At 40.4% G+C, this 20,667-nt stretch overlaps 1 protein-coding gene across 1 annotated transcript in view; it reads right to left on the reverse strand.

Annotated features, from left to right (window-relative positions):
- LOC128366359 (eukaryotic translation initiation factor 3 subunit H) overlaps positions 1-18,771 on the reverse strand; it is a 62,984-nt gene extending 44,213 nt beyond the window's left edge. The window contains exons 1-2 of the mRNA XM_053327042.1: positions 18,645-18,771; positions 10,870-11,026 (exon numbers count right to left, since the gene is read on the reverse strand). Coding sequence (XP_053183017.1) covers positions 10,870-11,026; positions 18,645-18,752 — 265 coding nt within the window. The 5' untranslated portion in view covers positions 18,753-18,771. The remainder of the gene's footprint in view (positions 1-10,869; positions 11,027-18,644) is intronic.
- Between the last annotated feature and the right edge of the window lie 1,896 nt (positions 18,772-20,667).

The following is a 20,667-nucleotide window of genomic DNA, read 5'->3' on the forward strand; positions in this document are numbered from 1 at the left end:
TGCTCCACAAAAAAACTATTTTCAAAAAAAGAAAAGTCTCTTTATATTAAGTAGTAGCAAATTATGAAAAGCAATTTTAAGCTGCATTAATGTTCATATATTTCAGCTGTGAGTTCTCCACTCACTAAATCTCATTTAGACAGTTTAATGTTATTCCAAAAACCTGCACTAATATCTCTCTCTTCCAGACAGTTAATCAAATGCAGAAAACATTTTAGAGGTATTAAAACTCATATCTGACACATAAGCTTATAACATATAATGCCATTGGACCGCTCTGGATTTCCATTATTACAGCATGCTATTACAATACAGGCAATTGTTAGGGATGGTTTTGCATGCAAAACACAGCCATTAGAATCTAAACATGCATTAGTTCCCAGCTCCTTTGAATTACCCATGCGGCAGAACTCTGCTGAAGCATGAACGCCAGTTAACTTTGTCAAGTGTAGTTCAGCCTGGCTTTGAGTCCATTTCAAATTTGGTTTTCTTTGATATCAGAACAAGCAAGTTTGCTAGTTTATGAATAAAAGCAGACCACAGGAGCAATGTGAAAATGAAGGGACTGGAGGATAAAAGGAAGGCAGACGGACTGCAATCCACTACAATCTCAAGAGAAGGAGACAATTCAGTTGAGGTGTCAAGGACCATTGGATGGACAATGATGGATGGAGCAGAGCCAAACAAATCTGGAGCAGCTGCTGCAGCTTTCCTGCCAGCTACAGTCAAAGCAGAATTGATGATTTACACAATGCATAATATAAGTTGCCTTCACCAAGAGCAGTGTTCTCCTCTATTAAAAGGAGGACAGTGTCAACACTACAACATGGGCACCTACCATGGAAACAAAGGGGATGCTCTGTTTAATTAACTCTTAATACTTTAATTGATATATTGAATGTCTAAGGCAATCAAGAAGATAATGTAATGTAAAATATAGATGACAGCAGCTTATATTTTATAAATATAAGAAGCAATTAACAGTCTGTCATAAGCCTGACTGCTACAGCAGCAGTATAAATGAAAATGTCTTACAAAGGACTGAAATACAGAACAAATTTCACATTAACATTTAACATAATTCTGTGGGTATCAAGTGGCAATGAAAGGTTGAGCATATTTCAGTGGAACATAAAACATCAAAGGTGAAATGTCACTTCCCCTTGTTATTCATATTCTCTTTTATTTTCATTGCACTTACTGGCAAATGACAGTATTAGTATCATTTTCTAGACATGAACCAACACCACTTTGATAGATTCAATAGAAGAACCACTATATTGAACAAATGAGGCAACACATGACTCAGTATGAGAATCACTATAGGACACAGGCGGCTCACTTCAGGTGTTATTTTGTTCCTGGATGGTGTTAGCAGGCCGCTTCACCTCCCTGACCTTCTCTCAGCTGCTATATCAATACTGTTGCTTGCTACAGCCAACGCTTTGCACTCCTGAAATAAATAGATGGGCTACACTTTCAACTGAAAAAAGTACTTATTGAACCAAAGTTAAGCTCATTTAAGAAATAAAAGTTAGTTTTTTAAGATATAGTGACATTAGCTTGAACCTCTCCACTACATTCATGGTAATGTCTGCATAGCGTCTGCATAGCTGGAACGATTATGGCTTGTTTTGCCTGCTTTAAGAGAAAACTGCTTATTCATTTAAAAATATATATTAAAAGGCATTAACATTGTGATATATATAATTGTATTATAAGAATATATGAACATTTTCAGCCATGTTGCACAATGCTAGTCAGAAGGGAACCACGCTTTCAGTATGCAACCCAACACTTGGATCAAGCAGAGGCTTTTTGGAACCAAGAGCTGCACACTGATGAAACAAAAACTCTTTGGCCATGATCGTAACAGTCGCAAAAAAAAAAAAAAAAAAAAAGAGAAGCATGTGGGAGGGAAATACATACACGGTGCAAACTGTTGCACATTGCTGTGGATTTATTATGCCTCAGAGTAATGTTGCAGCCAGAGGCACAGAAGGTGAGGACCTTTCTCACAGCAGACATTTTGACTTGTCACAGCAGCAAAAGCACAGGTGTAAGTAATAACATAATGATAGCTCTGTTCCATTTAGGTTCCAGTAAGCCATACCAGTTAGCCAGCACGTACTACTGCAGAGAACCTACACAGAATACAGCCCTGATTAATGTTACTTGTTACAACTGTGTTCAACAAGTCTATATGTCTGCTCTGAGAATGGGCTATACTGTTGGAGGGAAGAATGGATCAACTACTAATGGAAACGTATGGTAGTAAGAGTAAGAGAGTAAGTAAAGAAACTGAGGCTCAAACAAGGTTAGATGTTGCAACAAAAGTACAACTCTAAACATGTTTGAAAATGAACTATAAGCTTTTCCCAGACTTAAAAGATCTGGTACTATGGGCCTTTTCCCCTCATTTTTATAGATACATACATTTATAGAAACATATCTCTGACATAATTCACCAAAAGTTTAGATTTCTCTAAATCCATCTTTCCTTGCATCCCAGACCCCCCCTCCCTTTCCTCCAGCAGGCTGTTTCCAAAGCTTTCTACATGAAATCTGCATTTTTAATGATTTAATTCACCTAATCAAATTGGCTGGAGGCGTGGCTCATACCTTCACCCCTTGCCAACTGGAATACTACCTGATGAATAATGCAATTTCCCTTAAACTGCATCTTTACCTGAAATAATGGTTGCCACTAGACACATAAGACAATATATAGTGGTCTATGAATCAATCTGACCATGAATGGAGGGGAATAACCTGTTGTTGCACTGTTGAGATTTTAAAAAGGATATTTCAGAAAGGTAAGATCGTGTTTCATAAGTAAGAAGTTGGAGGTCATGAGCTCAGACTGAAATTCAAATTCCAACTACAGAAGTTATGTATGCACTCAGTGTAGTGCTGGCCAGCGGTGGCCTTGTGCTGAAGCTTCCCTCGCACTCTTAATGAGAATTTTAAAATTTCGTAGTAACAAGTTTAGACTCAACACCTCTAGCTCCTGAGCTGCAAATTTCACAATAAGTTCAAAAGATTAAGGAGATAGAAATGAATTATTTTAACCTATCCAACTCTAACCCTGTCCAAGGAAAGAGAAGGAACTGCGGTAGTCTACTTCTTTGTGTCAGCAGCCATACTTGCCTTACAGAGAGGCATTTTCTCCATCTCACAGCCCAATCATATTCCCTTCAATCTGAAGTTGTGTAGCTGATTGGTTTGCCAAGTAATCCAAACAGTGGCAGCGGGAGTGACATAAACAACAAATAAACTGAAAAGAAGGTGCCAATCAGCAAAAATCAGCCTCGTTAATGACTACTGGTTGTTTGTACATCAAGGGCACTTTTGCATGCTCTTTTTTTTTAATTAAGTGTCTCATTAGGACTGGAACAGCTAAAACCTTGTTATATGTTGTCATGTCATATGTCCAAATGAAACATTCTTTGGCTAAGAAAATAAATCGTGTGTTGGTGTTGGATGAAGCCTACCCCTTAAAAAGCACATCTCTAATTACTGAATCAGGACACATCACAAAGCAAGCATCCTTAAAACTTGTTTGTTTCACCAGTGTGACAACTGCTCCCATCTTCTGGGCCAATCTGAGGCAAAGACGGAAGCAAGCCCAGACTGGGGGGGGGGGGGGGGGGGGGGGTTTGGCAGCCCCTACCACCTGTGCTGGGCAGAGAGCTAGTAGCTTGGCATGAGGCAGCAGGATAACCAGAAGGAGGCAATGTGGAGTAATAAACTACTTTAAGGGGAGGGCATAGAATACCATATTACAATAAGACATGCATGCAAAATGGATATTAGTGCATGTGAGAGAATTCTAGTCTCAATTCAAATCTATCATTTTCCATTTTACTAGCATTGCTTTCTTTGTGGTGTTGTTACCTTCAGTCTAGTGGAGGCATTCCCTGGAAAGAGACACCATAATTACTCCACATATTTAATTCTCTTATCATCGATTCACTGCTCTGTTACCAAAAAGCAGAACAGAAACCTGTTCCTGGCTATTAAAGTCAATAATTTTGATAAAATGAACGCATCATTTCTGGGACATAATTATCCCGACAGGACACTGATTGGGTGCTTACATCATTCCTGTCTCCGATGGTATTTTGCCTAATTAATCCTCCGATGGTCAGGGCAGACGATACTAGAGAAAGGATGGGGGGCGGGGGGGGCACTGGAAGGAAGAGAAAGATTAAAAAGAAGGGCTAAAAGCAAGGTGTTGAAGGAAAGAAGCAGAGTCAGTGATTGTGATAGAAGAAAACAGAGAAATTGTTGGGAGAGAAGGGCGGAGGCATCTCTTTTACCTGCAGTGAGTTAGAGAAAGAAAATCAGAAGAGAAAAAAAAAGACAGGGGAGGATGGAAGGAGGGAGGGAGGGAGGGAGGGAGGGTAGTGGAGGGTGAAGGGAAAGAAAGAGCGGGCTAATTTTGCTCTACCTTCAGGATACCTCCACATGCTGCTGAATTCTAGTGACACGGGTTGCATATCTAATGTACTTAGTAAAAATAGTCCACAGAGCAACAGTTCGTTTGATACAATCTCTGCTTAAGAGTCAAACAGGCAAATCAATCATGCTTTTATAAGCCTGGGAAATGCACCGAGCCACACTCCATCAGCTGTTTAACCAACTGATAAACAATCTAAGTGTTTGCTAATATTTATGTCAAGATTTTTAAGCAAAATATATCACACACTTAATACAGTTATCATACCTTGTGATAAGAACTAATCTTAGTGATGCACTTTACATACACGCTCCAGTTTTTTTATTCCGGTGCTCAACCCCACATAAATACATATCTACATCTGTTTGGCTTGCTAAACAGCTTGGCTTAGTTCATTTGTGTCACTCCTCTGCTATTTGGGACCGGGGCAGTGGGGGCTTTGTGCAGTGTGCAATCCATTTCTATGAGCTTTTTGAGACGTGAGCAGCTGCCTGGTTTAATTTGGTTGTATTTTTTTTTTTTTTTTTTTTTTTTTTTTTAAATGATTGTTGGTTGGTGTAAGTATTAAAAGTATAATTGAAAATATTTTTGGTAAAGCTGCATTAGAACAGACAGGTGAATCACATAGCATGCAAAAGATGAAACAAGAAAAGGAATCAACTCCTACGCACTGTCAAAACATTTAGTGTAGAGACACCTTCAATAAAACAAAGATAGGTGTTTGACTAGAGTTGCAGTGATTATAGATTTTGATCGCACCATTGTAGTCAGAGGAGAAATCAAGGTTTGACAATTATTATGCATTCATTCATTTCACAATACTACCAACTTGTTTTGTTTTAAAATCGGGAGCGTAACACAAAAACTTCACCAAGGCTTCTGCTACATGAATAAGAAGAATGAAAATAATGAATGCATGCCAGAACAAAACTTTGAGAGACATTGCAGTAATGACTTTAGTTCATTTCTTATATTTAAAATATTGTATTTTTTAATTATCATTATTATTATTAATATAAGATTAAGATGAACTCATTAATCACCTAAGGGAAAATATAACTAGTGTAGATAATAAACTAAAGTGTTTTTCTCATCAACTGTCATCTATGCTTATTTATTTACTTCATTTTTCATTTATTTCAATTTTACATGTTGTCTGAAAAAATCTAGTCTATTAGTTTTGTTTTGCAGTTTTAATAAATATAATAAAAAGCACTGAAGACCTTGAAGAGATCACATATTGTTTTGGTGAGTATTTATATTGAACTTTCTACCAACTCAATGTCTCATTATGCAACTTACCATTAAATTCATGTTTTACTTTCACTTGAGCATGTATAGCCAGATGGTGATCTCTGATATTTCATTAAATTTGCAGTGTTGTGTTCTTTAGCTTAGACTTTTCTTTGTTAAGTTATACAAATTGGATATCTGTCTTCTTCAACAACCCTGTAGTCATTCTGTATGTATCCAAAATACTCCCACACTGACCATTTAAAGCATCTGGTGAATACAAGACTTCAGTGTTGGTCCCTCAGTCATTAACAGAACACTTCTCGTTTCCGTGATCTAATGTAGCCCCCTCCCCCCCAAACATAAATAAAGTGACTTGCTCTCCAAACAGCAAGTGTTACTTTGTGTACTTGAACCATTTAAAGCTGGTACACCAGCTTTGTTTTGGTCGTCCCTATGGACTTTTTTGAAAACAACTGCCTCATTTTGTTAATTTTTGTCTCGAATTACAACCGTTGTTCAAAGAAAAATAGCCATAATGTCTCTTTTTTTTGAGAGTGATAACACAAACACTGGGAAAAGCTGAGCCACGCTCTAAAACAGTGACATTTTAGAGTGTGGTTAATCCCTGCATCTCCAGTGTTGACAGTGTGCAGAGGTTGGAGAGATCCACTGGGAGCTAACTTTAAAAGACTGGCACCATGATAGTGTAGAGTTAAGTCTTGATTCTCAATGGGATTGGCAGTACTAATGACCTTCTCACTCATAGACTTAATGTCACTGTCAGTATTGCTTAATGTAGCTTTAGCCCTCATTGAAGAACTGGAGTGTTGGTGCTAGTAGCAGTTTTTGCTCTTATGTAACAAATATTTACAACTTGTCTTGAACCAGTAAAACTAAGGTGGAGGATGGGTTTTTGTGTGTGACAGGGGGCAGTGAGGGGGGTAACAATTACTGCCTTGCGAAGTCTGATGTAAATTTCCTTTCTGATACCGCTCCACCAATAATCTCTCTGTACCAGAATACCTCTAACTTTGTATTATCACAAATTGCCACAACAAAAGAGAAAGGCCTGAGCACATTAACATGCTATTTGCGTGCCTCCAGTGCACAAAAAATGCCTTGAGAATACCACATGCAATTTTACATCTCTCTCCATACATTTTGTCAATGATGCAAGGACAGAGCACGCAAGGACATGAGGAGATAGGTGCACTGGGGTTCAGCCAAGGTTTTCTTTTATTTATTTTTTTTATCCGAGACTGATTCTGCTGCTCACGCTCTATTACTCCCCTTCTCTCACTCATATTGTAGCCTCTGACAGTCTGTCCTACAAGTGCAGCTCCACACTGGCACCTGTTGATGAAAAAGCGGTATAGCATGCATACATACACACACACACACACACAGACATGCTCGCTATCAAACACACATACACATATACACACACACACAGTCATGCAGCTTCCAATTCTGTCCATCTTTCCTTAAGGGATAGATTGGAGGAGTAATTTCGAATTGAAGGACCAGGCAATGAGTCAATGTAAAATGATTCAGGTATACACACACACCAACACACAGAAAATAGACAGATATATCCACAAATGCAGACCTTGTAAGCAAAACGTGTCCAGGGTGCATGATTGGCTATTACTCTGGCTCGTGCTGCTCTGCTGAGTCATGCTTTGACCAAAAGTCCCACAACACACAACAATCTTTATCTGAGAGTGTAAAGATTAACTGATATGTATCACAGAATCGATACGACACTTAAAAGATACAACGCAGTGCTAACCACATTCAGAGAGAGAGAAATTCATCAAACATGTATACGACTGTAAAACACTAGTAATTCACTGTCAGCGCTCCTGTGCCTCTGGTGTTTGTGTGTTTGTGTATGTGTTTCTGTGTGACCTGCCTCTCTCCCATTAGGTTTCATAAACCTACTTCAGGCCACCCACTTCCAGGAATAAAAGCTAGCCCGGTACAAAATGAGAAAGAGTGCTGATGGAAACATTGCTTCTAGTACAAATAAACCGAAGTGTGAACAACTACTTCCAAAGCACACTGCATTAAAGCAATAATTGAGTGATAGTTTATTTACAAGAACAGACACTCATCTAGTGTTGTTGAAATGACTGGATTTAGGCAGGTGACTCTGTAACAGCCCGTCAGCAGTGTTTTACTGAAAGCTGCCCGAAACATTAACCGGAGTATCAATCCCCATCGTTTGTCATTATAAGCATGGTATAAATCCCTTGTGGTTTTTTAGCCAATGAATGACATTGTATCTATTTTGTATCAGGTTGATGTATATTTACCATGACAAGAACTGCATCATTTGGGAGGGATAGATACACACTCCTTGCCTCTTGGCATTCGTGTAGCAGGTGGGCTCTGGAGCTTCAGCAGAATATCAATGTCTCAGAGAGTAAGTACACAGATGCTGCGTAAAGACATTACACTCCAACTCACACGTTGTTCAGTCTTCTGCTGCATCTGCAGTGAGTCGAGACAACCCGCCCCAACATCAGCACGGATGAAACTGTTACATTCAGGGGTGTGGGGTGGAAAAGAACGGATTCTCAAATGCATCACAATGTGGACAATTCTCCGTTGAAGGTCCAAAATTGATTTTCTAAATAAGGTGATGTTGATGGATTTAATGACTAAAATACCTCTGTGAGATGAACAGAAAGTATACTGTGAATTTTCTAAACCGTCACTCAGAGACTAACGTTAACAGAGCAGCAATCAGCAGTAACAATTCAAAAGCAACTCTGTAGTGAAGAAAATAACTTGTGTTTCACATCAACAACCCTGCACCCGCTCAGCATGTTGGACAGTGATGACTTCCTCTGAAGCTGACGGTGCAGGCTGCTCTCCACTGCTGCAGACATGACGTTTATAACACAGTGGAGCACTCTGCCTCCCCCTCAGTTTGGGGAGCACTGATTGTAATTGTAATAGTTTTGTGTCACATTGTAAATGTGGAATAAGGACACCAGCTGATGGTATACTGGAACAAGAGACTGAAAATAATCCCACCTTTTCTATTCAATCCATCAAGAATCAGTTTTGAATTGAATTGAATCAGAATCAAATCAAAAGATTCCCATCTTGTAGTAGTAGTAACAATTAGTAGCTACAGGGTGGGGGAGACGGAGAAAAATGATTTGACTCATCAGCTGTGTGCGTGGGTAGAAAATGCAGGCTGGAGTATGAAAAGAAAGAGAAAAAAAAGAACTAAATGTACAGGCTTTAAATCCATTTTTCATATTTTGTCAGTGTGATCATTTTATTTCTCCAAGTTGTTCTTTCATAGCGGTGATTTTCTGGATAAAATTCTGTCTTCCAATACATTTTGTGATCAGAGATAGATCCCTCTGTAGTCTGCAGTCGTGTACGTTTTACTGTACGCTCTCGATCCGAAATCATTTCGACAACCAGCCAGTAAAAACCCAACATGAACCACTCCCAACACATTTCCATTTGAATGTAATTCCACACTGACAGATAACCTGAAGTCTGACACCTTCTCGCAGGTGGATCAAAAGCCCTGTTGAGAGGGATTCTGTTGTAACTACGTAAATTTCCCAAAAGGTTCGTAGTACGGTGCTCCTCACTGAAGCCCTTGTTAACTTACAGGGAGTGACAGATGGAAAAGCCAGAGCATCAAAAGTCAACAACACAACAAGCCAAGACACTCCCCACCACAGATGCACACACAGGGAGGGAGATGTTCCTGACACTAACAACCTTTAGCCACCATTGGCGCCTGTGTATCTTGCTGAATTTTTGACAGTTGCTCGTTAGCGGCAGAGGCCTGTTAGAGCCGGATTTTCTCCCTTTACTCGGTTCCCCGCGTCTCGCTCACCTTTCCATCCCCCCAGTCTGGCTTGTAGCGGATCTCGCCGCGCTAACAAGGTGCGAGTAACGACAAGGCTTGATGGGGGGAGGGCTGAGGTCAGAGGACGTGGCATGCTTTGATACAAAAGCTGATGAGAGGAAGGAGGGGACGGGGGGTGGGAGGCGTGCGTTTGCGGATAAAGACTGAAATCAAACCCGGTGCACGTTCACGCCGCCCACCTGTGACACAAAGAGTGAAGCCGTTCCATCTCTGTGCCGATGCCCTCAAACATCAACCCTGCCGCTAACAGTGTAGGACACCCAGTACCTAGTTAGCTTAGTTAAAAGTCAGCGTCGTCCTCGAGGCTGTGCCTGGGGACAGCGCGCGCACACACACACACACACACACACACACACACACACACACACACACACACACACACACACACACACACACACACACACACACACACACACACACACACACACACACACACACACACACACACACACACACACACACACACACACACACACACACACACACACGGCTCAGGAAACACAACACAGACATTAAGTGAGTTGCTGATGTGATCATACCTTGGCTCCCAGCCTCCACGGTTTATTTCTTTATGGCTTGTGGTATTTTTGGTTTGCTAAAAATGGCGAACCCTAACCTATCCCTCTGGAAGACATCTGTGTGAACTAATACACAGTTTAGTATTATATTGTTTCCTGTCACACTTGTAGTTCGGGGCTGGAGATAACATTTATTCTGAGCCACAGTTTGACTGCATTTCTACAATCAGTTCAAGCAAGATTTAAGCAGCAGTTATCACTTCTTACTGATTTAAACTGACACAATGACTGAAATGTACTTGTCAGTATTCCTGTAATAGACAAGCTAACTCAGATTCATACTAATACATTCCTATTATGTTAATATTTTGTTATTTTGGCACTTGAGTTTAGCATATTGGCTCAGGTCCTAAGTGTGAATTTAAAACTTTAGGATAAAAAAATGTTTAAAAAGCGATTTTTAGAGTAGTTTCAAAATGTGATTGTAAGCAAACACCAAAGCCTGTTTTTTTTATTACTGGACCACTCAAATATCACCAGCTCATCAATTTACCAGCGACTGTCAGAGGAGACCCGGTTGCTAAAGACCACTCGTTTTTCACTGACATTTGGTGCTTGACAGGTATTCATGTCAGACTCTGCTGTGATGTTATTTTGTGTGTGAGCGGGGGTGTGAACGTTTTCCAGCTGCAGGAGAGGATCGATAGAATAAACAGAAAGGAGCGCTGCTGCACTCTGGTTTCTACCTTCGTCGAAGTCTGCATCGTCCTCGGTGTGCTGAGGGAAGGGGAAGCAGTTGGTGATCTCCAGCCGGTCCTCGACCACCAGGCCCAACAGGACGCCCTGAACCACCTCGCTGCCCTGGCCCTCTTCCTGGTAGTGCTTGATAATCTTCATGACCACCTGTAAAAAAAAAAAAACTATAGTTACTCCAACTACACAGAGAAAGAGACAAAGGAATGTAGGATTTTACCCTCCTTTTAATAAAGTTTCTGGAAGATGATTTCATTTTCTGAACTGCGGATCATTTATTTATCTTGCTTATTTTTTGTGTGAATTTGTGGCGGCTGCTGCTTGTTGTTACTGCAATTGATCATCAACTGATTTTTTTCCTGATCTCTCCTGCTACAAAAAAGTGTTTTTTTTTTCTTCCTCTGTTCTCACCATTTTCTCTTTCTTTTTTTTTTAAACACACATTATGTTTTTAAAAACGTATAATTAACACCAATGGGAAAACATGTAGCCAAATATATCAGCTATTTCCTTCCAGTGGGTATTACAATTGTATTCTAATGTCTGGGAGAACATTGTAGGACTATAATGTTGAGTTAGTACATGATTTAAAAAAAACACTGTGTGCAGTGATTTGTGAACATATTGAAATTAATAAGGAAAGGTTATGATCAATATTTTTCAACATACTGAAGAAATGAAATAATGAAAATATCAATGGTTCAGTAAGAATTCAAGTTTATTGGGAGCTGATGATACGAATTATAAAAAACATGTAAAGAGGTGGCAGTGTGTCATTCAGCCAGGTCTGTCCTCCCTACAGCAAGCAGGACGGTCATGTAGGGGATTTGATAGATTGTAATAGACTGGATGTGACGAGGTTACATAAATACTGTTCCACTGCATTTCAAACACTTATATTTCTCACATTTTTTTTTTTTTTTTTAAATGTGTGTGAGTGTGCAGGTGTTCATCCCTCCCCTTAGCTGGATCACCACCTCCACCCTCTGGAAACCTATTACACAATACTCCTACTCTGCATCTTTTGAGAGTGAATTTTGGGATGCACTGCTTAAGTCACAAGTTTACAGCATATCTCACAGTTGCCTGATGCCTAGTAGCACCGCAGCTATCTGTGCGGGACGGTAGCTGAAGTTAAATGGGAACGCAACTTCTGAGGCATATCTAGCACATCACTAAAAAAAAACACCCCTTACATCAATACTAAATTACATAATAAATCCTCCGCTGGAAATCTGCGTTCTTTGCCGGGCACCAAGTCTCTTACGTAGAAAACACAAAACTGCCGAAAACCTTTGTGTTGTATTCAGAGGAGATTCTAGGACATGTTATTCAGGCAATCGCTGGCTGTGGTTGAGTGTTAAATTGAGTGCTAAGCATCACCTGCAGGCTTCAGCACTGAAGCATCACTGATCTTGACTGCGTACAAGGCCAGTCAGTATTCAAGCAATTTGAGTGCCGGAGAGGGAAGAGGCAGCTCATATGAAAGAATAAAACCTCAATCTAGTGACATTTTAGGAAAAAATGCTACCCTCATACAGTGGGAGGGTATATTTGGACTTCCCACGTCGTCGTGCCTCATCTGGACAGTGTCCATGCATCATTGTGTGCGTTTAATTTTTAATGTCAGATGAAAATGGGCCAATAGGACGAGCCCCCCACACATGATTGAGGAGCTAGTTTAAGCTCTAATGCTGCATCACAGACACCAAGGACTGCAGGGAAGGGCTATGGCTTAATTCTACACACACAGACACACAATTCATAAAAAGACACGCGCACACACACGCACAGACCCATCATGAGCCACACTGACCGTCAAAAAAACCCCACAAACACAGCGGAGCCAAAGAGTAGAGAATAAGGCAAAGCGCCTAAATGAGCAGGAACAGGACAAGGAGCTGAAAGCATAGTGTGGAGGGGGAGCGCATAAATCACGCTGATAACAGTGTGGGCAGGTCACAGCCAGAGGCATTAATAATACACACATACACGCACGCATGTAGGAGCAGGGTGGCAGTCCTGAAGCCAAGCTCACAACAAAGCACCCATCACCACCATGAGGGAGTCCTTACTGGTCTCGCTCGCTCACACACCCACACACATGCACGCACGCACACACACACAGACAGTTGCATCCGTCCTCAGAGATGATTTATTTCAATGGTGCAGCGGACCTGTCACGCAACAAGTAAAAGAGCTGGGGGCACGAGAAGAGAGACGATACGGGGTTGGAGTGGGGAGAAAAACAAATCGTGTTCTCTGCCTGCCTGCCTTGGCTTCTCTGACTGAGAGGGGAGGAAGGTCTGAACAATAGGTCAGAGGAGGGGAGGGGAGATGGATGGAGAGAGGGAGAAAGTGTGAGAAAATGTACGAATGAGAACTCAAGTCGGGAAGATGAAGGAGCGGGGAGAGACGACAGCGAGCAAAGAGGAAAATGTGAGCGAGAGAGAGAGAGAGAGGAGGAAAAGGGAAATTATGAGCAGGAAGGGACCAGGTAAGGGTGGGAAGAGCAGACAGGTAAACCAATGAGATCAAAGGAAACCAGGGTGGGATGAGGAGAGTGAATTCCTGGCAGAACCCCCTCCTCCTCCTCCTCCTCCTCCTCCTCCTCCACCGTCCCTGCACTCCTTTGAGCATTTGGCTCCTTTTTCTGCCAGCAAATAGCTTTTCTAGTCCCCCTCCATCAGTGAGAGCAGATAGCGCAGATACACAATGCTTTCAGCTATCTAACTCTTGGCAATCTGACCATTACACACTTAAATAGCAGCCATCTGGGGGGAAAAGGAGGAGGTGAAAGATGGACAATCGGACAAAAAACAACTGCAAGAAGGTCACATAAATGAAGCCAAATTTTGAGCTGGGCTTTATTTAAAGCTCCTAAATATACAGAAGGGCTTTGAAGAAGAAGGGAGAGCTGAAGAGGAGCAGGCACTAAAAAGGAAGAAAGGAAGGAAGGATGGATGGAGGGTTCTGTGGATTTGTTGTGCTTGCTTCCTGGTGCTGAGTAAATGCCATCAGGTATTGTAAGCAAAGCCTGGAAAGCTCTAAGTTTGCCCGCACGCACTTTCCCCACTTCTCTCTCTCTCTCTCTCTCTATCACACACACAAATACAACTTTATTGATCTAGCTCACCAGCAGCTAGCTAGCCCAGTGAGCTCACCTCATGTGGAGAGGCCCCAAGATTGATATGTGGACAGCGTATTATAAATCAACAGGCTTAAAATTGAATTGTGCAAAATCAATTGCGGTCCAAATCCCCCGTTGGCTGCCTTTAATTCTTATCATAAATCTTCTCTCTCGCTCACACAAAAGGGGGGGCACATATTCCCGCCACAACAGAGCTCAAGTTATGAGGAAGTACAGCGAAAGAGACGATCCCGTAATGAGTTTTTCTTTCTCACGCCGCCGATGTGGAGGCGCGCTCTACACTCGACGCCGCCTGTAATATACTTGACAGAGAAAACACGTTGCCGCTGCATGGGGGGGGGGGGGGGGGGGGTGTCTGTTAGGTCGAGTTGGGCATGAGGAGCACGACGGGTTCTAACTTCGCTCACTGTTTTTTCATTTGCTGGCCTGAGAAGATCATCTTTTTTTTTTTGGTTGTTGGGCTGAGTCTGATTTGTAGTGCGAAGTAGTCCGACACTGAAATATGACAGCGACTCTGGCAACAACTTAACCGACGGCTCAGGCTTTATGGCAACGCGAGGAAAGAAATAATATATAAGTGAGTTTTAACGACAACGCCTGCACACAGAGATTATATTCACACTGGAGAGATTCCCAGCTCTGCTCGCTTCGCTCTTTAATAGCTGCCTGCTACTCTATTTCATTTGCAGCAGTAATTCTCACACTAAACATTATTAGAGGACTCGCACGTCTCATACAAAAAGACATCTTATACCTCTGAATGTGTGACCATTTGTTCAATTCGCACACTTTCACACTATGAATGTTGAAGGTATATCAGGTCACAACCGTGCAGTTAAATGTGGGTCTTAACCTGGTTAGAAAACCAGGTTACTTAAGTGCACATAAACCCACTGACTCCAAGACTGCCACACCACATAAAATGTTCATGAAGTCAAACCCTCTTATGATACTATTTACAGTTATATACATTCTGTAATTACCTCCCTATAAATTCATCTTCATTGTTAGTGTCGGAGTTTTCCATTCATGTACTGCATTCAAATTGCCTGCAGATGAATAAAGGGATTCACAGGAAACAATGCCTGCATGTAATCCAGCATTAGCAGTGTTATTTTTATCTCATTGATATCAGCCTCTGTTCACTTCCCTAACGCATAATGATTTATGTTAAGTTACTGCTGATGCAAACCCAACGTTTCCTGCTGCTGCCGCTTCTCATTAAAACATTCAGCTGACAACTCTGGGTGGCTTTTATTGTGCAGCAGTCACAGGAAGGTTTCTGGGGGTTTTTCCCGCCTCATATCTGAAGATTTTTTTTACTTTTCATAGAGTAAGGGAACAATAAGGAGCAGCCACAGTGAGCTGTTAGATGAAGAGCTGCAGGCGACAGGCTGCACACCTTCAATTTGTCTGCACTTCACTGCACTCTGCTGTTGTGTGGAAAACAACTGGCACTGCGTGCTACATTGAGCCTTATTGTTGCTGCAATTTCTCTTGACTGAAATTTTCATTAAAGCCATGCACACGTTTGTTCGGCTGTGCTGTAAACATGATAGACTGACCAGTACTGGATGTTTGAGGACAGTTCTTCATCAATATATGTGAGGTTACAAAAGAGAAACAATGACGGATAAAACTAAAGGAAACAAATCTTAATACTATGTTTTGAGGATTATGATGAGGAACCAGATCAATCACTGATATACTGCAACAAGCTAATATAGACAGTCTAGCTCTAATAACTCAAATAAGATACACCAGTTGCTGTAACCACAGGTGTCACCAAATCAGGACTGAAATCTAAAGAATTACAACTTTAAAACACCAAGCAAACATTAACATCTGGTTCTGTATTATTTAAAAAAAAAGCTGATATGGCAAACACAGTGCATGTTCTAGACACATGGGAACAAATGTTTCTACACTGGACAGTCATCTCTTGTGTCAGTGTACAATACAGCTAATCAGTGTCACATCATGTGGTGTGAAACATCTTCCTGACGAGGCTCGGTTTGAGAAACCTGAGGCAAGTGGAAAGGTCTCAGGGGGAACAGGAGACTGTTCTGGCACAGTGTTTTATTCATTCATACGCTCACTGGAAAAACCCCAAGAAAATGTCTGCCACTACTGAAAGAAATGTTAAAATTAACCTGAGATTGACACTTTCCCTTTCCCTTTTTATCCCCCAGAGTTCTCACATCGCTATGCCAAAACGTCCTCTACAAAGGGCTCTGGCGGATCCTTAATACATGGGAAGTGACTGCTGCCTGTGACTGATGTATGTCATGTGTCAGAATAAATGTGTGCAGTCTTTTTAAACATGCAGGCGATTGTGTGATCTCAGTAGGTGTTTAATAGAACTCGTCACAGTGCGGCACTCCACTCGTGTGGCAACGTCTCCGCTGAAACCTCTTCAAAAGTGAGGAAACAAACCAATTCTACTACACAGCAGTGGTGATGCTGTCTGTGGGCAACCCTCGAGCTAAACCTCTGACAGACAGGTCATGACGCAACACAACAGCAACCGCCGCATATCAAAGCACTCAGGTGAAAAACGTTTCATAACTCTACCTGAAAAGGACACCTTTCCTTCAAAAGTATGCATCCAAATGAGGTCACACACTAAACAAGTCTCCACTGTTTTTAATTAAACTGCCGCGATTAAAATGTTTGGTTGATAAGGCTGAGAGAATGAATTAAGAAAATCTCATTAAGGGCCTAAATAATACACATTGAGGTGAAATATTTAGATTTGAAATTAGGGCCCGAGACTCTAGGGCAACTTTAATGAGCAAGATAAAAGGAAGGCAGCAGCTGGCAAGTTAAAGTCCTGCTACTGCACTCAGGCACACCAGGCAAATGAGCTGCTTTGTGTCCAGTGCAGTTCAGGGCAGGAGAAGGGAGAAAGCAAGTGCACAGCAGTGAAGCAAGTTTGTCCTCTGCTGTTTATACTGAGGTACTACAGAATCAAAGCTAATGGACCACAGTTGAAGTAGCTGTTGAATATCATTGGTCAAAAATTAGTAAGAAAAAAAAAACTGAAAAGAATACATTCAAAAGAAAGACAAAAGAAAAGCTTAAAATAGGTAATACTACCTAAATATATATATTAAAATCTAGGTGTCCAAAAAGTCTAAAGCCAAGGACGAAAGTAAACAGGGATGTATTTGCTTCCAAGTTCCAAATGCACTTTCAGATACACTTCCCGGCAACAGTGCCACTAAATGCCCCCACAATGTGAAATATGTTGTGTTGCAAAACATACACAGTGAGCTGGAAACAACTGACAAAATAGACTTACAGAAAAAGTGGTCGTTGCTTAACTTTATTTATTTATTTTTTTTAATCTAGTGACAATCAAGAGTTGCTTTGTCTGCTACAGGCAGACTGAAGCAGGCTATATTCATGTGTTATTGGATTTATAATTGATCAGTCTAACGTTGCTGTATTTAAATGTTAAAAGTCCCCCCTCTTTACTTAAGTGTTTGCTTATTGTGAATCCACTGTGCAGGGTCAGTGAAAATGCTCTGTGCTCAAATTATATCTAAATTTAAAGCATGAACATTTAAGCCTGATTTGAGACATTACAACTAGTCTAGGAGTCAATCATAGACAGCTTACACAATGCACACACACACACACTGAGAACAGACTTTCCAATAAAGTAACCTTTTAAAAACAGCATATTCATATCTTTTAGGTTTTTTACGATTGGAAAAGGATAGTTTTATTTAATCATTTTTGATTAAGTAACTGAACTTGACAGTGAAAAAACTATATCAGACAGAAAATGTTACCTAAAGCAGATTAAAGCATATTTAAATATGATCTATAACGTTAAACAAACACAATGTGTAAAACAACAAAGCACAGACTACGAGCAGCTATAACTTTAGCCTATCTTGGGGTTTTACAGTTATCTTCACCTGAAAAGTGGTCAATATTCAACCAATTAACCAGTTTAACATTGTCTACATACAGTATGTTCAGTGTGTGGCTAGTAATTGTGTTAACTAGCCACCCAGTTTGACCAGCCTACCGTCTGTTTAAGTTCTGCCCCATCATCAGTGTCATACTGCAACCCTCCCAAACTAGCTAACATTAGCATTTAAAAAAAAGGCATTCAGGGAAATGAGAAGAAATGTCAATTCTTCTTGTTGGCAAGGACACTTAATTATAAGATAAGATAGAAAATTACCAGACGAAGCTATACACTATATTTCATATTCAATTCAAGAGGACACATAGGTGTTTTGTTCGTGATTTCAACAGCAGCAGGTCACAAGTTAACACGGTCACTATTTAAGCCGCACCACCGATCCAGTGTTAGCCTGTTATTAGCCTGGAGCATAGTTGGGAGGTTGTAAACAATGAATACAACACATATATTTTATTTATTTATTATGTCGATGTATTTTGTCAGTAATATACTGGATTAAACACCGTAAGATACATTATACGAGTTGGGAAAAGTATTAAAACAGTACAAAAAACCGCTTCACATTATCTGCGCGCCGCCATGATGATGCTCACTCTCTAACGTCCACATCTGTTAACACTCGGGAGCCTCTTTCTCTCGCATCCACCACCCAAATTCATCAAAGTGTCACTTACCAGACCCTCAATCTGGATCTGTTTGACGGGAGAGTCCAAGGTACCGCCGGTAGAAGCCATCACGGTAGTTGGTGGTGCCGCTGAGCCAGAGTCTTTTCGTGAAGCCATCGGTAAGCCTACACACGCGGAAAAAGAGAGGACGGTATTCTGTGACGGACCTTTTCCGTTAAACACCAGTCCCTTTTTCCTGTCCGTGAAGCAACAAGGACTGAACGCGAACCGTCCCCCCTAGCTGCAACGCTCGTAAATTGTGATTCATTATAATTTAGTGGTTGTTGAGGGCTATAGCAATTCAATTCCATCTTGGATCTGATAGGCAGAAGTGAAATTGAAACTATTGGAAACTAAACAAAACTCTGTTGCAAAATAAAGAATTTGTAAAAGAAAGCCAAAATTCATCGATAAATTCTGGAGACAAGCAAACACGCTAAATAAGTTTGGACTCTAAGGGGAATTAACTGACTGACTGACCCCTTGAACAAAGATAAAATGGCATTATTCCTTCAAACTATACAACTGGATATTAGAATAATAGATGATTTCCAATGAATATGTGATCAGAAAATAAGTATAACAGAGGTGCAAAAATGTATTGATGCCCTTAAGGATAACAAAGCTCTGGGGAATGATGGGTTAATAGGGGAATTTTATAAATGCTTTAAACAATCATTTGCTCCATTTCTAGCTGGACTGTTTGAAGAGGCTCTAGAAAAAGAGGACCTGCCCCACACTCAGGGACAGGGACAGGGACAGGGACTGATAAAACTAATTCCAAAGCCAAAAAAAGATAAGCTAAGCATTGAAAACAGGAGACTGTATGTAAGGTAGTGTGTGTCGCACAATAATAATAATAATAAATAATAATGTAAAAAAAGGTTGTTGAGGGCAGTGATGGAGGAAGTATTTAGAAGTATCAACATAGCAATGTAAAACTACTCCATTACAAGTAAAAGTACTGCATGAAAAACCCCTTTTTAAATAAAGTACCTAAGTATTATGACCTTAATGTAGTTAAAGTATTACAGTAAAAGTATTGGTTTGACTGATATATTATATGACATCATTACATTATTAATACTGAAGTATCAGTGTGTAAGCACTATGTTACTGTTGTAGCTGCTGGAGGTGGAGCTAGTTTCAATTACTAAATACACAGTTAGTTAGTTCAGTCCAGTGGTTCCCAATCTAGCGGTAGGGCCCCTCCAAAAGGTCAGCAGATAAATGGTCAGAGTGGTCATGATATGATTAATGGGAGAGGAAATAAGAAAAAACTAACTGTTTTTAGTTTTTTCCTCTAATCTTTGATTTTTGCTGAAATATTGAATCATTTGAACATTTAATGAAATGAAACCATGTGAGGAGTTTAGAGGGAAAAATAACAATAATAATTTGGTGGAGCTGTTAACAACCTAGACATTTGAAATGTGACCCTGACTACACACTGCTGTTTGTAAGACATAAAAAGTGAGAAAAGTTGTAAACCACTGGTTTCATCTTTAACAATGAGTTGTATTTAATGTTTGTTATATTGTTCATTGTGTCAAATCTGTATCTGAAAACTAAAACTTTCAAATATATAGTGAATTATAAAGTAGAATAAATCGCTGTGAAGTGTGGTGCAATGGTACTGTAGTATAAAATAGCATCAAATGGAAATACTCAAGCACAAGTAGCTCAAAATGTTATTTTAGTACTATACTTTTCATTCAGTGTGTCACTCAGTTGCAGTGTGAAAGCAGCTGGTCATCATTTATGTGATAGATGGTGCAACCTGTAAGACTGAAATTTATCTTACAGATATAGAAATAAATAAACCACTGATTGAGGACATACTTTTAAGTGGACCACTTACAGTAACACTTGTAGTACATTTAACATATTGCTATGAAGGAGCCCATTCTATTTTTAGATTTATTTTTTCACATACATAAGTGGCTGTGCTGGTACTGAAATCTGCCATCTATTCCCTCACAAAGCTTATTTATAGAAACCAGTGGACCTGAACAGGATAAAGGCCTTTCTC

Source organism: Scomber japonicus, chromosome 10 (genome assembly GCF_027409825.1).
Source record: "Scomber japonicus isolate fScoJap1 chromosome 10, fScoJap1.pri, whole genome shotgun sequence".
Lineage (NCBI taxonomy): Eukaryota > Metazoa > Chordata > Actinopteri > Scombriformes > Scombridae > Scomber > Scomber japonicus.